At 43.0% G+C, this 18,025-nt stretch overlaps 2 protein-coding genes across 4 annotated transcripts in view; one reads left to right on the forward strand and one right to left on the reverse strand.

Moving 5' to 3' along the window:
• Positions 1-11,711, forward strand: psmc3.S (proteasome 26S subunit, ATPase 3 S homeolog). Of its 3 annotated transcripts, XM_041591158.1 has the most exons (14): positions 111-250; positions 2,203-2,286; positions 2,851-2,976; positions 3,065-3,169; positions 5,055-5,117; positions 5,639-5,776; positions 5,867-6,010; positions 6,087-6,235; positions 7,050-7,146; positions 7,446-7,591; positions 7,977-8,058; positions 10,013-10,130; positions 10,789-10,822; positions 10,893-11,174. In XM_041591158.1, the coding sequence occupies exons 1-12, from the start codon at positions 224-226 to the stop codon at positions 10,121-10,123; spliced, it is 1,272 nt and encodes a 423-aa protein (XP_041447092.1). In that variant the 5' UTR covers positions 111-223; the 3' UTR covers positions 10,124-10,130; positions 10,789-10,822; positions 10,893-11,174.
• Positions 11,708-18,025, reverse strand: part of LOC108715224 (transmembrane protein 178B) — an 18,279-nt gene continuing 11,961 nt past the window's right edge. Inside the window, exons 3-4 of the mRNA XM_018260163.2 lie at positions 15,998-16,135; positions 11,708-13,589 (exon numbers count right to left, since the gene is read on the reverse strand). Coding sequence (XP_018115652.1) covers positions 13,345-13,589; positions 15,998-16,135 — 383 coding nt within the window. The 3' untranslated portion in view covers positions 11,708-13,344. The remainder of the gene's footprint in view (positions 13,590-15,997; positions 16,136-18,025) is intronic.

Consider the following 18,025-nt stretch of genomic DNA (forward strand, 5'->3'; position numbering starts at 1 on the left):
CAGCCCTTATCGCGCACCAAGACTCGGTACCAAATGTTACCGTAGGTCCCGCACATACACGCTGATCACGTGATTTTTACGTCGCAGACCAGCGAACTGCAGCTTCCAGACTGGCGGCGGAGTGTTTTTCAAGAGCCACCGGAAGCGGTGCATTTAATCGTGAAGTTCCTTTGCTTCCGCAGCTTAAAGTGCGGACTAACCTGGCCTGTCTGAAGCAATAAACATGGCGTCTATATGGGATGAAACGGAGGTAAGAGGGGGAAGCCGGGATGGGTAGAGACAGGGGACTGGCAGGTGCCGAGAAAGGGGAGAGATGCGGAACTAAGTGAATGGACACGTGTAGGATGAGCACATACAGCCGGACATACAATACTGCGAGACACAAGACACAATGAGGAAGGATATGGAAAGAAAACAGGAGGGAATGGAAGAAAGAATGAGAGGGATTGGAACATGGAAGAGAGAATGGACCAGTGAAGGGAAAAATGAGAGGCAATGGGCCAAAGAAGGAAGAATGAGAACTAATGAATCAACGAAGAGAGGGGGAATGGGTCAAGGAAGACAGAGAGAGAGAGGACAAGGGAGGGAGAGTGAAAGGGAATGGGTGAGTGAGGGAAAGAGAAGGAATGGGTCAAGGAAGAGAGAAAGAATGAGAGGGAATGGGTCAAGGAAGAGAGAGAGAATGAGAGGGAATGGGTCAAGGAAGAGTTAGTGAGAGGGACTGGGACAAGGAAAGGTGAGAGAGGGAATGCTACAGGGAAGTAAGAATTCGAATGAGTGATAGACAAGTACTAGAGAGAATTAGCAGGAATAAGGGAGAAAGGCAGGAGAGATTGAGAGAATGGGGGGGCTCAAAGAAAAAGTACATGGGAATGCTTAGTGCGAAGCGTTGGGAATGGCAGGTGCGAAGCGTTGGGAATGGCAGGTGCGAAGCGTTGGGAATGGCGAGTGCGAAGCGTTGGGAATGGCGAGTGCGAAGCGTTGGGAATGGCGAGTGCGAAGCGTTGGGAATGGCGAGTGCGAAGCGTTGGGAATGGCGAGTGCGAAGCGTTGGGAATGGCGAGTGCGAAGCGTTGGGAATGGCGAGTGCGAAGCGTTGGAATGGCGAGTGCGAAGCGTTGGGAATGGCGAGTGCGAAGCGTTGGGAATGGCGAGTGCGAAGCGTTGGGAATGGCGAGTGCGAAGCGTTGGGAATGGCGAGTGCGAAGCGATGGGAATGGCGAGTGCGAAGCGATGGGAATGGCGAGTGCGAATCGATGGGAATGCCGAATGGCATATCAGGAGTTCAAACAGAAAGTCAAGTGGAGCTGAAGCGAGGGAGAGGAAACATAAAGGTGATCAGACATCTGAATGGGGAGAAGACCTAAAGCTGATTGTATGGTATATGATGAATCCATAGTCAAATAAAATCAGCTCTTGATTGACAGACCCTCTGTATAATGTGCTTTTCCTATACATATACTGACAGATCAAACCTCAAGGTCAAAAACATAATGGCCCATGTACGTGTATGGCCACCTATGCATTTGATAAGTTCAGCCAGTTATTGTTTTGAGTGGCCTGGCCATATGTGGTCAAGCAATATGGTTGAAATCATCTAAACTGCACAGCCAAACCTGGACATGTATGGTCAGCTTTGCAAAGGCAGCAAATGGCAGGGGGGGGGGTTGTTTATACATGGGGTTTCTCAATGGTCTGCTGATTTTACTTTGTTTCAGATTGTGGGCTGTTTAGTGCAAGAAAAACCAAATGGCAAAAAAGCATATTATTCATTGGAGCCAAACAAATCACAGTGACATGTCTGATATGTCACCCAATATAGGGCCTTCAAAATGTTATTGTTCTTATTGAATAGACTGAAGTGTTTAACTCTTTGCTTGCCAGCAGATTGTAGTAACCCACTGTATCCCATTTGTGGTGACCCTAAGGAACAGGTTGGATTTTGTTGGATTAATGGAGAGAGAGTGATTAAAACAAAATAATACCAAAATAGAATAAAAAACACAAAGCTGAGGCTGAATGCCATGTACTGTATGTGAATTCTTTAATTTTACTATGAAAATATATATTGCTGTATATTGCAAAACTGATCTTGTATATAGGAAATGTTTCGCTTTCACTGCTTGAGTCTGTTACACAGGGGGGCAAGGAGGGGTTGTAGGGCTGGAAGTGACATATGGGTTTTTTCTTGTCATTTTGCAGGCAGATGGGTTGGGAGAAGATGTCCTCAAAATGTCCACTGAAGAGATTATCCAGAGAACTCGGCTGCTGGACAGTGAAATCAAAGTGAGTTACTTCACACAAATGAAAATGTTCTTATTATATACAAATAGCTAGGTCTTTATAGAGCAAAGCCCCAGACAAGCTCATGTCTTGCTGTATCTCTTCCAAGTTTATAGCAGCCACATGCAAAAAAAAGATTGTCATTTCAGTGGGAAAATCACTTTATCAGATCCGATATCTGCTTTTCCTAATTCCTGGCCGGTAGTCAAGGAAGTTGTCCGGAGAAAGAACGAGGCTGCTCTGATGTGAGAAAGATTTCTGCTTTTTTTCCTAAGCAGAAGAACATCAGAGCAGCCTCTTTCTTTCTCCTGACAACTTCCTTGACTACTTGGTGGTCAGACTGGTGGGGAAATGACCAGCAGGTGGCACTGTTGTAACACAATTCAATCATATTGACAGTATATGTATCCCTTAATATCTTGGAATTAAAATAAATACATAATGAATTACAGAAGTGCTTAGAATAGCACCCTCATCAATTTTACATTTGCTTATTTTAAAGGTTTACTTATCCTATAACTACCTATTATATTCCTGAGGCAAGTGGCAATGCTTTTTTTTCCCCAGATCATGAAGAGTGAGGTTTTGAGAGTTACGCATGAGCTGCAAGCAATGAGAGACAAAATTAAAGAAAACAGTGAAAAAATCAAAGTGAATAAAACCCTCCCGTACCTGGTGTCCAATGTCATAGAGGTAAAGCTGGTTTATTCCCAGTTGTCCCCAATACCTCCCTTAGCGAATCTGCTTTTGGACTCTACGTCTCATTTTCTTGCACATCTAGCTCCTGGATGTTGATCCTAATGATCAGGAAGAGGATGGAGCCAACATTGATTTAGACTCTCAGAGAAAGGGAAAGTGTGCTGTGATCAAAACCTCAACGCGACAGGTAAGAACGGCATGTAGCAGTTCACCTTGAATCGTCGTTATGATACACATTGATGGGGGAGACCATGTGACGTTTCGATAAATCCATTGTTTTTTCTATACCCATGTTTCTAGTTTATGCTATTGTCTGATTCGGTATGGGAAAGCCCCCGGGAAGTGGTCGTGACCATCAAAGGTCAAATTTCGAATTCATGTGATTTTTTTTAATTTTTTTTTTTTAAACTCCTTTAAATTCAAATATACTCGAAATTCGATTGGGGGGTTATTTAGTTTAAAAAAAAAATAGAATATCTAAAACGCGCACAAATTCGAAAAATCGAATTCGATTAACTTGATTCCAGATTTTTCTCCAAAAAAAACTCGAATGTCAGGAAGGCTAGTAATATGTTCAAATTGATACCCGGGCCTCTCCCATTGACTCTCCCCTGAACTCTGCAGGTTTTAGGTGGCGCATAGTCGAATTTCAGATTTTTAAAGGGTCAGCGTATGATAAATCTCGAAATTAAAATTAAAATTCGAATAGAGTTTGGAAAATTTACAATTTGAGTTTTGACCATAATTTTTAATTTGACCCTTAATAAATCTGCCCCTATATGTTCCTTTTGTTCAGTAGACCGTTGTCCAAACAATAAAGGAGCACTTGCTCATAGGCTCTGGTTATTTATAGTCTGATTTTTTCTCATTGGCCTTTTTAAAGGGGAAAACCCAATTTTTTCCTGGAAAAAAAAACTTGAATTGTTCTGTATTTATTAAACCCAGAGGGTGTTAAAAGTCCAAAAAAAAGGACTCAAACTCAGACCTACCTAGTTCATGTAGAAGTCAATGCGAGATGACCCATTGACATCCTGATCTGCACTGGGTTTCCGAAAAATTCTATACGGACTCAGACCTTCAGGCCCACTCCTTTTATGCTCAAAAGATACATTTTTATTCAGTTTGTGCCACTTCCCCAGCCTGAAGTAGTCTGTGAAAGTAGGGAGGGGTGTGTGTATGGATGCTGCATTTGGAGGGGTTGAACTTGATGGACGTTGTCTTTTTTCAACCGGATTTAACTATGTGACTTATAGTACTGGTGGGAGCCCAGAATTTAAGCATGTCTGTTGATGGGTCTCACAGTATGGATCACACGGTGCATGCATCATTAAATACTGTGCGGGCAGCATTGTGAGGATGGAATCACTGGCGCAGATAAGGGTCCAGGTTTTTGCTCCTTGTGGGCTTAGGTAATTGACTAGTAATTAAACTGCAATGAGAAGTATTTATTACACTGGATCATGAGGTTATATTTTCCCATTTCACTGCCTGGCTGTTCACAGCTCATGAAAAAGCTGTATGTATGTTTGATATAAAATTGTATTTGTAATACAGGGATTCTGGGGTAAGGTGCTTCAGTTCTTAGATGAAAAGCTAGCACTCCCAAATATCCGTTCCCCGGAACTCTGTCTACTAGGACTGTCTGGTGATATTCCACTTCGCTCCTACTCCAGACTCTGCTACCTACAACTCCTCTATTACGCCAAGAAAGCCATTCTTATGCACTGGAAGTCTTTAGACCCCCCCTCGTTGCATTATTGGCAAAAGCTGGTAAATGACAATCTTCCAAATGAGAAATTGACATACTTAGCCAGAGGGTGCCCAGAAAAATTTGATGCCATATGGGGTACCTGGTTGAATTTACAGTAGTCTGAAAAAGATTTGAATCCTGTATAGCCGTATTGATTGCCTTTGCCTCACGGGTTTTTTTTTTTTTTTTTTTCTTTCTTCTATTTCCTTCTCTGTCTATTGTTGTTAAAACTGTTAAAAATAAAAACTTTAAAAAAAAAAAAAAATTGTATTTGTAGCCAATGTTCTTAAATGAATCTTTTCTTTTTTTTATTTTTCTTTAGACCTACTTCTTGCCAGTCATTGGTTTAGTCGATGCAGAGAAACTAAAGCCTGGAGATCTTGTGGTAAGGGGCCAGTAGGCTATATTTGACACCATTATTACTGTTGGCTGGTGATGCCTTTAAAGGAGAAGGAAAGGCTAAAGTAATGCTGCTCTGAGTCCTCTGTCAAAAGAAACTCATAATTTCTTTCCTTTTATTGTGTACTCATGGGCTTCTGTATCAGACTTCCTGTTTTCAGCATACACCTCCAGGGCTTGGGCTTGAGCATGCTCAGTTTGTTCCTCTCTCCCTTTTTCGTCCTCCCCTCCCTGCTGTAATCTAAGCCCAGAGCTATGAGTGAGCAGGGAGAGACTCAGGCAGGAAGTGATGTCACACCAAGCTAATATGGCAGCTGCTATCCTAAACAAACAGATCTATTAGAGCTGTTTACTAGGTATGGTAATGCTTTCTACAGAATAAATATAGTGTTATAGCTTGTACTATTGTGGCTAAACTATTGGCCATAAACTGCTTTGGTAGCTTTCCTTCTCCTTTAAGGGTGACAGATTGTTAAATAATACATTAATTGTCTTCTGTTTTTTCAGGGAGTTAACAAAGATTCTTACCTCATTTTGGAGACCCTTCCTACAGAATATGATTCCCGTGTAAAGGCCATGGAAGTGGACGAAAGGCCCACCGAGCAATACAGTGACATAGGCGGTCTGGATAAACAGATCCAGGAGGTAATGCGTATGGACCTGTAATACAGTTCACTAAATGTATTTGTGAACCTTTCCCCAAATAAACCTGTTCTGTTTTCCCTTTTCCTTCAGCTTGTCGAGGCCATTGTACTGCCTATGAACCACAAGGAGAAGTTTGAGAACTTAGGAATCCAGCCCCCTAAAGGTGTCCTTATGTACGGCCCCCCTGGAACTGGAAAGACTCTGCTGGCTAGGGCATGTGCAGCGCAGACTAAGGTATATGTTCATTTTGTAGAGCTCAGCGATACACATTTTAAAGGCATTTAAAGCCTAATGATTTTTTTTCTTTCAGGCAACCTTTCTGAAGCTGGCTGGCCCACAGCTGGTACAGATGTTTATTGGAGACGGTGCCAAACTTGTGCGAGATGCTTTCTCTCTAGCCAAGGAGAAAGCACCTTCTATCATTTTCATTGATGAACTTGATGCTATTGGCACAAAAAGGTACACATTGCTTACCAAGAACATGCTGTGGCCTACTGTGCCTTCAAGGAATCCTGTGTTTCAATTTTAAAGGGCATGTAAAGGCAAAAAAATAAAATCCCATTTTTACTTTCTTTAATGAAAAAGAAACATATCTCCAATATACTTTAATTAAAAATTCTCCCTTCATTTACTGCTGTGGATAGAAATTGTCAGACGTTCCCTAACTGCTCTGCAGGAAAACAATCATACTTATGAACAGCACGGGGAGCCCCTGCCTTACTTCCCAGCCACGCAGAACTCAATCAGATTTGTTTGTCTCCCTATAGAGCAGAATTAGATTTTATTTTTGCCTTTACATCCCCTTTTCTGTTTCCAACTCCAGATGCAGGGATAAAGATCATGGAGCCAGATAAACTGGGATTCTATTTGGAGGATTATTTTGCTGCAGCCATTGGTTCTGCAAAGTTGGAGAAAGTTTGGATTAAACAATACAAAAACTATAAAATCCACATTAGATTACATGACAACACAGGACCCAGTGCAGTCTGCATATTCTGATTATTAATCAGTCTTGCTGTATCGGCTTCTGGCAGATATTATTTGACTTGTGCTTTTTTGATGATTTATGAAGATCACACTGAGCATGTGCACAGTCTTGGTCTTGCAAAGATGTTTGACACAGTTACAAGATGTTGACCCCCTGTGGCCAACTTTGAAAGCATAAATCATTTGTTTGATTAAGTTTGTTTAGTATACAATATACAGTATTTCTAGCCTTATTCTATTTTAGACTTTACTTCCCCTTTAAATGCACATTTATTCTTGCCAACAGGTTTGACAGTGAGAAAGCAGGAGACAGGGAAGTACAAAGAACAATGCTTGAGCTTCTTAATCAGCTTGATGGATTTCAGCCAACCACACAAGTCAAGGTAAATCATTTTACGTGGTTATTAACATCTTAAGTTCAAATGCAAGGCTTGCCCCAGATGAAAGGTACTACAGCACTGCGATACAAAAGAAGGCTTAGTCTTACGTTGTATCTTTAAAAACATCCTGATTCATGACCAGCGCACATGTTATGGTCATTATTTCCACTTTTTGGGGTTTTTTTGCTGTGGGACTTTGAATGTGTTATAGGTACCACAGCTGTAGCAACAATTCTGAGAAGTATTTGCCCTTTAAGTTCTGCCTTATGGTCAGAAATGTAAATAACTGTGTTGTGGTGCAGGTGATTGCTGCTACTAATCGTGTAGATATCCTGGATCCGGCGCTTCTGCGTTCTGGGCGGTTAGATCGGAAGATTGAATTCCCCATGCCCAATGAAGAGGCCAGAGCACGTATCATGCAGATACATTCCCGTAAGATGAATGTCAGGTAAGGATGAGATACGCTCAATTCTGTTGTCAGCCCACCTGAAAATTGGGAGTTTACTTAGTTAGTTGCTTTTATAGTAGTGAATTTGTAAATGTGGTCCTGTTACTAATCGCGCAGAACATGTAGAAATCCGTTTTAGATTGGCTGTGGCTATAATCTGGCCTAGGGGTCAGGATCTAGAAATCTAGCCCTAGTCATAAAATGCATTTAGCATATGAAAGAAATGTCTAATATCTAGGTTTGTTTGCTTTGTACACCAGGTATATCCATCACAGCTGATATTTCTTAGCTTAGAATCTTTATCAGTATAACTAATTGATTTGCAGTTCAAATTCTGCTGTGGTGGACACAACATTCCGTTTTAATTTCCCTTTTGGTTCTGCAGCCCTGACGTGAATTACGAGGAGCTTGCTCGTTGTACCGACGATTTCAATGGCGCACAGTGCAAAGCAGTTTGCGTGGAAGCCGTAAGTATTTTACCTACACTTTTGGTCGGCCTTGTAAACCCTATCTCTGCCAACAACATATAAGCTCCTTCGTTGACAAGGAAGCTACAGAGCGAAACATTCTAAGGTCCTGGATTACATTTAAGCGAATGGGTCCGGCCAAGATTGGTTCCGGAGCCAAGAAAAGGTTAAACCCGCACACTAAAGGTGTAGTGAAACGAGCCTCAATTTCCTGGTGTTATGCTGGCATTTCTTTTTATTTATAATTATATAAAATGATATTATTATATTATTTATATTTTTAGCTATACAAGTTCCTTTATCTTCAAAGGTTATAAGTCCTGCCTCTAATTCACTGGGATCCTTCCCCCCACCCTCCCCATTACCTTCCATGTTTAAATTTTCTCCTTAGTCTGCTTGGGGGACACTGGAACAATGGGGTAAAGCTTGCACCACTAAGAGGCAGGACACAATACAAAACAAACTAGTCCCTCCTCCTCTTGCTATACCCCAGCTCCCAGGTGGAGCCAGACCAGTTTCGTTGTGTCCTCAGGAGGTTAGGACATAGAGCTCCTAGAATGGAATTAGATTTTATCTTTTATTTTTTTATTATGTTCTAAGGAGGTGGCTCTTCATTCACTGGATCCCGTGCAGGCTCTCGAGTACTACCTGCACAGAGTCGAGGACGTCCGTAAGTCGGACTCTCTGTTCGTCATTCCCTCGGGGCCCCGCCAGGGCTCTCCTGCCACCAAGGCAACTATCTCCCTTTGAATTAAGCAGGCCATTCAATGGGTTTATACAGCTCAGGGACTAAACCCCCAGCTAGACTCAAGGCTCATTCCACCAGAGGAATGAGTACGTCCTGGGCTTTTCGGAATCAGGCCTCAGCTGAACAGTTGTGCAAGGCTGCCACATGGACCTCTATCCATACTTTTGGAAAATTCTACCATTTTGATACCTTTGCGGCATCTGACACCCGCTACGGCAGGAAGGTACTTCAAGCAGCAGTGGCTAGTTCCACATAGGCCTCTATCTCCTGCCCGTGTCTATTGGGACAGTTTTGGATTGTCCCTGTGTCCCCCAAGCAGACTAAGGAGAACAGGAGATTTTGTGTACTCACCGTTAAATCTCTTTCTCTCCAGTCACTTGGGGAACACAGGACTTCTCTCCCTGGTTGAGGTCTTCACATGTTCTCTTCAGACATGGTCGCTAAATGCAACCAACCTTTCATTGTATATAGTTACTTAAGGCTTCATGTTTATTGGTAACCCTGTTCTGTGCTTTGGTTACAAACTGGTCTGGCTCTGGCTGGGAGCTGGGGTATAGCAGGAGGAGGGACTAGTTTTTTTTTTGTTTTTTTTTGTTTTTTTTATTGTGTCCTGCCTCTTAGTGGCGCAAGCTATACCCCGTTGTTCCTGTGTCCCCCCAAGCGACTGGAGAGATTTAACGGTGAGTACTGGTTTCCATGGTGGTTTTTGCTAGGGATGCACCGAATGCACTATTTTGGATTCGGCCGAACCCCCGAATTCTTTGCGAGAGATTCGGCCGAATACCAAACCTAGTTCCGAATCCTAATTTGCAAATGCAACTTAGGAGTGGGAATGGGAAAAAAATTTTTACTTCCTTGTTTTGTGACAAAAAGTCATGCAATTTCCATCCCGCCACTAATTTGCATATACAAATTAGGATTCAGATCGGCCAGGCAGAAGGATTCGACCGAATCCTGCTGAAAAAGGCTGAATCCTGGCCGAATCCTGGATTCAGTGCTTTCCTAGTTTTTGCACATACTTTTTGAAAAACAGGCACTTCAGGTCCCACAATCCATGAATTCAACATGGAACAACACAGGTGGGCACATGGCCCCTGAGAGTCCAAGGTAGACTGTCATGGTATACTCTTTCTCTTCCGTTTAAAATAACACTCAAATTGTATGTGTCAGCTTAAGTTTTGGCTAAACGTGTGTCTTTCCTAACAGGGAATGATTGCTCTGCGCAGAGGAGCCACTGAATTAACGCATGAAGATTATATGGAGGGCATCTTAGAAGTCCAGGCCAAGAAAAAAGCCAATTTACAGTACTATGCATAGAGCACAGGTGGGAAATCTTTGGGAGGATTGTTGAACCTAGACTGTTTATGTTACAGGAAGAAATAAACCAGACCTTTAACTAAACCAAATCTCTGACAGTGACATCTTTGATCCCAATTTCATGTTATGCCAGTCATTAATCTAACCCTGAAGTTCAGTGGCAAGTGTTGATTCCAAGGAGCTTGTATAAAGATTATACCTGTTGCAGGAAAATGCTTGTGGCCGTTAATTGTATATATTCTAAGCATGTGCCGTCTGGTTTAGAAAAGTCAATATACTGTTTCTTTTATTGAATTACCCTGAAATATACGAGGGTTGATTTTTACGCTTGTGTTTGTGTTTTGTGTCCTGGAGCATGCTGTGGTTCCTTTTGCAAGTAAAACCTATATGTAAATGCAAACGAATATAAAATCTTACATCTGCCTTGAAAACCCAAATACCTTTTATGTACAAGCTTTAAGTTTGCCAGATGCAGTATACCACGCATTTCAGACGATGTAAGGGTTTCAAAGCTACTGTTATAGAGTCCTGCAGTGGGTCAGGTACCCGCAAAAAAAGTGGGTATAGATACGGGTCTCTTTTTATATATTTTACTCATTTTAAAATGTTTCAAAACTTTCTTTCTGTCTCCGCCCACTTATGATGATGCCACTTCCGGTTTGCAGTACCAGCACTTCCTGTTTAATGGTGGTCGGCAGGTTGCGGATCGGGTTGCGGATAAGGCAGTTGCGGGCCAGGGTCAGGTAGCAAGTCCAAGTGGGTAAACGGTTTGCGGTTCGGGCTGCGGATTCGGGTTTGAAAAATTGGTTCCACTCAGGACTCTCTACTGTTGGTCGCACTTTAATCTACCCAAAGACTGTTGTAGCAACAACAAGCACCTAAGAACTGAACTAAGGTAGCCTGAAAAATAAAATAAATGACTTTTTCTGTACCACCTTAGCATAATAGGGGAGGATTTGAATTATACAAATATGTATATTGTTGCAGATTCCTGTGTATACTTTTTGTTTTTTACCCAAAACTTCCATGTTATTAAAATACATTTCTCTCATATCTCTAAAGGGCGAAGTGAGTAACGATAGCGAAAAATCACCAGCGTGGTGTAATTTCGGAACTTCGCCAATTTCCTAACGGGCGCAGGCGTCACTTCGCTAGCGAAGGAGAGAGAGACTAGCTTGCTTCACACTCTAATGCCAGGCGAATTTTCGCTCTGGCGAACAGACGTAACTCCGCAAATTCACTAAGATGCGGATTTTACTGAATGTTACCTCATTCGCCAGACTAGCCTTCACCAGCTGAGACCAGGCGAAGTGCATTGGAGTGCATAGAACTTCCTCAATTTTTAGTCCCAAAAAACGCTGGCGTCTTTTCCTTTTTTTCAGAGTGATAACCTGCAAAGGTCCCTCCTTTTTCTAACATATGGAACATAAACTATACACTGGACTCATGTGTAGGGCATTATAAGAACTCTATTTTATTTTATTAATATTCCCTGGGTTTGTGTAATGTAATGTATTTGCTTAAACATATATATGTGTATCCCTTCTAAAGTGTATCATTTTGACCATAAATAAGCAGATTCAGTCTACGGCAAGATTTTTATTATTCTTTAAGACCTTTGTTTATCTTCCAGTCTGTAATGGAAACTGCTGCATGGCTGCTGCAAGGATCCAGTGACCCGAGCAACCAGACAGCTGTTTAAATGTCCAGTTTGAAAGGTACAGAACAAAACAATAAAATTAATAAATTAAAAGAAAATGAACAATGGCAAATAAGATTAGAATCCCTGCAGCAGCAGTCTTAAAATTTGAAGCCTGTGGGGCTCGCTTCAAAATCTTCCAAGAGTTCCAAGTGGACTTCTTGTTCATTGTACATGTTTCATAAAGGCAAAATACAAAAATGCCAAAATATGGCATTCCAGATGTTCTGTTACCCCCCCCCCCTTCCCAGGAGCTCTCACCCTTATTCAGGCTTTTCCCTTAGAACATGGCAAAGATACAGATAAAGGAAAACGTGATTCAGCCATAGGTCCAAGAATATCTAGTAAATATGTTTTCACCCCAAATCTCACCCTAATGGACCTTCAAGCTGGTGTATATTGGAAACATGGCATTGGCTTTGGGGTGAATTTCCCAATTCATGGATAAAATTAGCTTGTGGATGTGTTCTTGGAGCAGAGCAAGGATTGATAGGCCCCAGGACTTTATTATATTAGATTAAATTGTGTACATATCTACAGGTTCTGTTATTTAAAAAAGGACTCAAAAGAATCATCCTCGGCTAAAAAAACCAAACCTCACTCCAGATAGATCAGGAGGGTAACCTTGGTCTTGTTATGGAACGATGGCCATCTGTTCATTCCTGACTAGCACCAGACAGATCTACACATAATTTATATTATAACAATCCAGACAGAAGAGATGAGCGGTTTGCAGTGACAATACAAACCTGTGCTTCTTATAATTGTCATGGACCACAAACAATACTTTACCCAAGGACCCCAAGTTCTCTCCTTCCGCCCATTCCTACATCCTTTTGTGAGGTTCCAGCCAATTCTGCATTAAACAGAGGAAGGACCAACCCTGTGTGTGCCTTATTGTCGTTTGCTCCATGTTGCCCCTGTATTATCTCAGCCTGAGCTTGTGTAGGCTTGTCCGGCCTACTTAAAGGCACTGCAGGAGGTTCGCTTGGGTCTGACGGTAACAGAATTGGAGAGGGCCTGTGGATACTCCATTCCTCAAATAGGAAAACTGAAATTTAATTGGAGAGGCTTTTGTTTTTGGCCTGTATTAAAACATGTAAAAAGCAATTGCCGGTTATGTATACAAATGTCCCAAATACTGATCCCGTAGCCTGCACCGGCCCTACGCCCCAGTGTCTCTGAAGGAGTGTAGAAGCTGAAGGAGACTGCTATCCACGAAAAGACTAAAATGTCTAAACCACACAGCTGTATTCCCCGTGAATTAGGGAGTCAACAGCACTGCTGAAGTTGCTCCTTGCGGCACTGATGGGATTTCGGGCTCGCAGAAAAAAACGAAAGGTTCCCTTCAAGCAATTCCATTTTATAAACGTGACGTTTGGACTTCTGCACTTTTCACAAGCAACCACATGGTCAGACCAAACAAACAAGTTGAACAGAACAACTTCCTTTTGAGGCCCACAAATACCCCAAGTCATATGTTTAGTCCAGCCCCCGCTGGGGTGTCCCTTCTCTCTCCCTGTCAGACTGCCCCATTCTCCTGCCGTGGTTTTTGTACAGCTGACTGTGACGCACTGAGGGATGGAGCCAAAGTGCAGAGGAATCCGGACAGAAGAGTGAGTCCCAGTCCGCCCCATGCGCAAAACATAGACCAGCCATAACCGTGGCTGATTTCCTCCGGCAGAGAGTATATCGAGCGAGGATACCGGGAGAGCTCAAAATTGATTCCAGCGACGCAGGTACAGAGGGATATGATACAGCAGGTTCCTATGGATAAAGAACAACAAAGTAAACTGCAAGAGCATCCAGAAAGGCACACTAGAACATCAATTGATAAAGGACCTGGATAGAAAAGAAAATTCTGTTATCCAGAATGCTCGGGACCTGTGGTTTTCCAGATAATGGATCGTTCCGTAATTTGGAGCTTCATACCTTGTGTACTAGAAAATCATTTAAACATTAAATAAACCCAATAGGCTGGTCCTGCTTCCAATGAGGATTAATTATATCTTAGTTGGGATCAAGTACAAGCTACTGTTTTATTATTACAGAGAAAAAGGAAATCATTTTTACAAATACGGATTATTTGGATAAAATGGAGTCTATGGCAGACAGCCTTTCTGTATTTCTGAGCTTTCTGGATAACAAATCCCATACCGTATTAAGAAAAATACACTGTGTGGCCAAAACTATAGAGGTCCCTGTCTGTCAAGCCAAGGGGTGAATATGAAGTTGCCCCTCTCTTTGCTGCTATCTCAGCCCCATTCTTCTGCAGGGCCGGAACTAGGAGTAGGCTGAAGAGACACTTGCCTAGGGCGCAAAGGTAGAGGGGCGCCAGGCACGTACCTCTTCCCCTAGTTTTACAAGCTGTGGCAGCAGTTTTTTCCTCTTGCGAGTGTGCGTGTCCTCTGCATATGCGCACTTTCGCATCCTCACCGCATGGTGGGGGGCAGCGTAGTTGGCCAGGTTGCCTAGCCGACTTTGCCCGGCACTGTCCTTCTGGGAAGGTTTCCACTAGATGGTGGAACATTATTGGTGGGATTTGTTTCCATTCAGGCTAAAACCAAACTCTTGCACTGGATGCAAGTGTGCACGGCCAATTTTTCCCATTAAAGGAGAAGGAAAGGCTTGCAGCACTTGGGGGTGCCAAATGTTAGGCACCCCCATGTGATTGTAGTTACTTACCTTAAACCCCCGGGCCGGTGCTCCTATCAGCAGAAAACTGCCCCTCCCGGGGTTATACCAGTGAGCACTACGGAGCGATCCACTTCCATCTTCTTCTGTCTTCAATTTTCCCAGGGCAAAGTATGCGCAGTTGAACGAAATAGCCGACTTTTTAGTTAAAGTTCGGCTTTTCATTCCACAGCGCATGCTCAGCTGTGCGAAGAAGATCGATCCATGGTGCTCTTTGGTATAACCTCAAACCAGTGCAGTTTTCTGCTGATAGGAGCATCGGCCCAGGGTTTCATGTAAGTAACTACAATAAGACTTTCCTTCTCCTTTAAATAGGTTGTGGATTTGGTTCAGCCAGGCTCTTAAAGGAGAACTAAACCCCCCCCCCAATAAGAAAAGCCCCATCTACTACCCTAGATAGCCCCCCCCCTACTTCCTCTCTACATAGTACATTATTTCAATAAGTGTCCATGGATACCATGCTTGCTTCCCCATTTTTGGTCTTCTTCAGATCCTCTTCCTTCCCTTCTGCAATTTACCGAACTTTTTGGAGCATGAGCAGTAGGTATGAATGTTCCAACAACACATTCTCCAAATACCTCCATGTTGGTGTTCCCTTGAAGAAGACATACGATCTGGAAGATTTTGCCTATGAGATCCTGTGCTGTCATACTATGCATAAATAAGTGCGCATGCTATTCAGGGACACTTCTTGGAATACTGTACTATGCAGGGAGGAGGGACTATCTAGGGTAGTAGATTGGGTTTTTCCTATGGGAGGGGTTTAGTTCTCCTTTAAATACGTCTGAATCCAAATCCTGCTAAAAATGGCTCGGATTTGGCTGAATCCTGAACGGTATTTGGTTTATCCACAATTCAGGCACAAGATATTAGGAAGGTTGGTCACTGATGTTGGAGATCAAGCCTGGTTTAGAGTTGGGGTTCCAATTCATCCCACAGGTTTAGGTTGGGTTGAGGTCAGGCCTCTCTACCAACCCTCAGCAAACCCATTCTGTATGGACCTGGCTTTGTCCATGGGGGCATGACTGTGCCGAAACACCAAAGAGCCTTCCCCATTTCCAGCCACTAGAAGGGCTATCCACGTAGTTTGGACTATATCGCCTATAAGTCACTGCAGCAACGAAACTGGATTGCTGGAAGCAGCAATCGAATGGCAAGAAAACTAAAAACACTGAAGACCAATAGGAAGCAGTCTTAGATATGTGATCTTTGTTTTGCATTCTTCCATTCATTGTGTTTATGGTATGGTACACTCCGATACACACCAGTAAAATAAAATAGAGCTTGGGTTCATTTACAAGTCATTTGAGATTCCATGCAAGCTAATAAGGAAATGTGTGATAGTGGGGTCCCCACTGGGGACTGAAATATTGAACATGTAGCAATTCCCCTCCCCTCTGCCTCATCTGGAAAGCCTGACATCAATCCCCATTCTCTTTGTTCAGAGTCAAGTAAATGGCTGATAATTATCCCCTTCTTACCTCCCATGAGGAATAGGAGCCCGGCCACATATTGCATGAGATCATGCTGCTTGCAACAGCCCAGCACTCCGACCATCCAACCAAAAAGGATAATGGACACCGCCATTCCTATGAAGCCAGCCGTCATTCTGCGCAGATCTGTTGGGAGAGAAAAGTAGAGAATGGGAGCCTGTGATGGAGACTTGCATCTGTATTTTTTATAAATGTTTTAATTATTTGCATAAATTTGACTCTATGGGAGATGGCTGTCTGGTAATTCTTTCTGGATAATGGGTTACTGTATAAGGGATCCATACCTGTACCTCTCTTTATTTAGGGGCTTATAGGTTCCCTGTAAAACAATTGGAAGGTCTTCTTCTAATGCCTTACCTTTTTCAAGGAGACCCTGATTCATTTTGGAATCAGCAACCTGACCCAGAAGGGTTGCTTTAGTACTGGTATAGGATCTATTATCCAGAACGGGGTCTGGGGTTTTGCGAATAGGGGGTCTTTCCATAATTTAGATCACCGTTCCTGCTAAAAGACTGCTAAAATCATATAAACCCAGCTAATTATACATAATATGACCCCAGCATCTTCTATTGCAAGAAGAGTGACCCCATCAGTTTATTATACCTAGATAATGTGACCCCATCATCTTCCACTGCAAAAAGAGTGACCCCCAGCTGATTATACTGAGATAATGTGATCCCAGCATCTTCCACTGCAAGAAGAGTGACCCCCAGCTGATTATACTGAGATAATGTGACCCCAGCATCTTCCACTGCAAGAAGAGTGACCCCCAGCTGATTATACTGAGATAATGTGATCCCAGCATCTTCCACTGCAAGAAGAGTGACCCCCAGCTGATTATACTGAGATAATGTGACCCCAGCATCTTCCACTGCAAGAAGAGTGACCCCCAGCTGATTATACTGAGATAATGTGATCCCAGCATCTTCCACTGCAAGAAGAGTGACCCCCAGCTGATTATACTGAGATAATGTGACCCCAGCATCTTCCACTGCAAGAAGAGTGACCCCCAGCTGATTATACTGAGATAATGTGACCCCAGCATCTTCCACTGCAAGAAGAGTGACCCCCAGCTGATTATACTGAGATAATGTGACCCCAGCATCTTCCACTGCAAGAAGTGACCCCATCAGTTTATTATACTGAGATAATGTGACCTCAGCATCTTCCACTGCAAGAAGTGACCCCATCAGTTTATTATACTGAGAAAATGTGACCCCAGCATCTTCCACTGCAAGAAGAGTGACCCCCAGCTGATTACACTGATGAAACAGTGACCTACCGAGGCTCGTTCCACACATGGAGCTTGTATAAGTGAGCAAAAATGGATACAGTTTTTGGCCTGAAAACACAGCTTAATATTGTGGAAAAATTGCCCTTTTTCTTTTTTTCACTTCCTCTCCAGCAGTTTCCTACCTTTGCCTTTATCCTCCTCCTCTTGCCCCAAATTCTCTTCGTCTCTCCTTCTCCTTTATCCTTTATCCTATTCTTATTCCATCTAGTACTTAGTATGCGAGAGCCTCATTTTTCTTCCAACCTCCTCTTCCCCTCTGTTGTGCTTCTCTCCCCCTGCTACTCTTCTCCTCTTATTTCTTGCCCTTCTGTTCCTTTCTTCCCCCTCTATTGTTTCTCTCTCCTCTTCTCTACCCTCAAACTCTGCCATTGCTTATGGCCAGCTACTCTGTCCTAACCCTGTGATGCAGATGTTCGATGGGTGTGGCCTGGGTGGATTGTGGGTGGGGTTTTGGCACATACAGTATGAAAAGTGGATTAGGGATGCGGCCGTGCTTGCAAGAGTTTTTTTTCTTACTTTGGGGGGTCTCAATTTATATGTTGGCAGAGCCCAACCAGAAGGCCAGTGGGCTTATACTCAATGACAGTATGTTTAATGGTGGCTGCCCAGTTAGTAATGGAAAAAACACAATATTTTTCTTTTTTTCAAATCTGCCCCTAAGCCAACCCCCAGCCCAGCCGCCAAATGCCGCCCTCCCTCTCCCACGTTGTGCTTAAAGGAGA

Source organism: Xenopus laevis, chromosome 4S (assembly GCF_017654675.1).
Source record: "Xenopus laevis strain J_2021 chromosome 4S, Xenopus_laevis_v10.1, whole genome shotgun sequence".
NCBI classification, from domain to species: Eukaryota; Metazoa; Chordata; class Amphibia; order Anura; family Pipidae; genus Xenopus; species Xenopus laevis.

Coding starts and splice junctions, on each gene's coding strand:
- psmc3.S (XM_041591157.1), top strand. CDS start 224: ATGGCGTCTATATGGGATGAAACGGAG. Junction 7,147..7,445: donor AGCCAACCACACAAGTCAAG/GTAAATCATTTT, acceptor GTTGTGGTGCAG/GTGATTGCTGCTACTAATCG. Junction 7,592..7,976: donor TCCCGTAAGATGAATGTCAG/GTAAGGATGAGA, acceptor TTGGTTCTGCAG/CCCTGACGTGAATTACGAGG.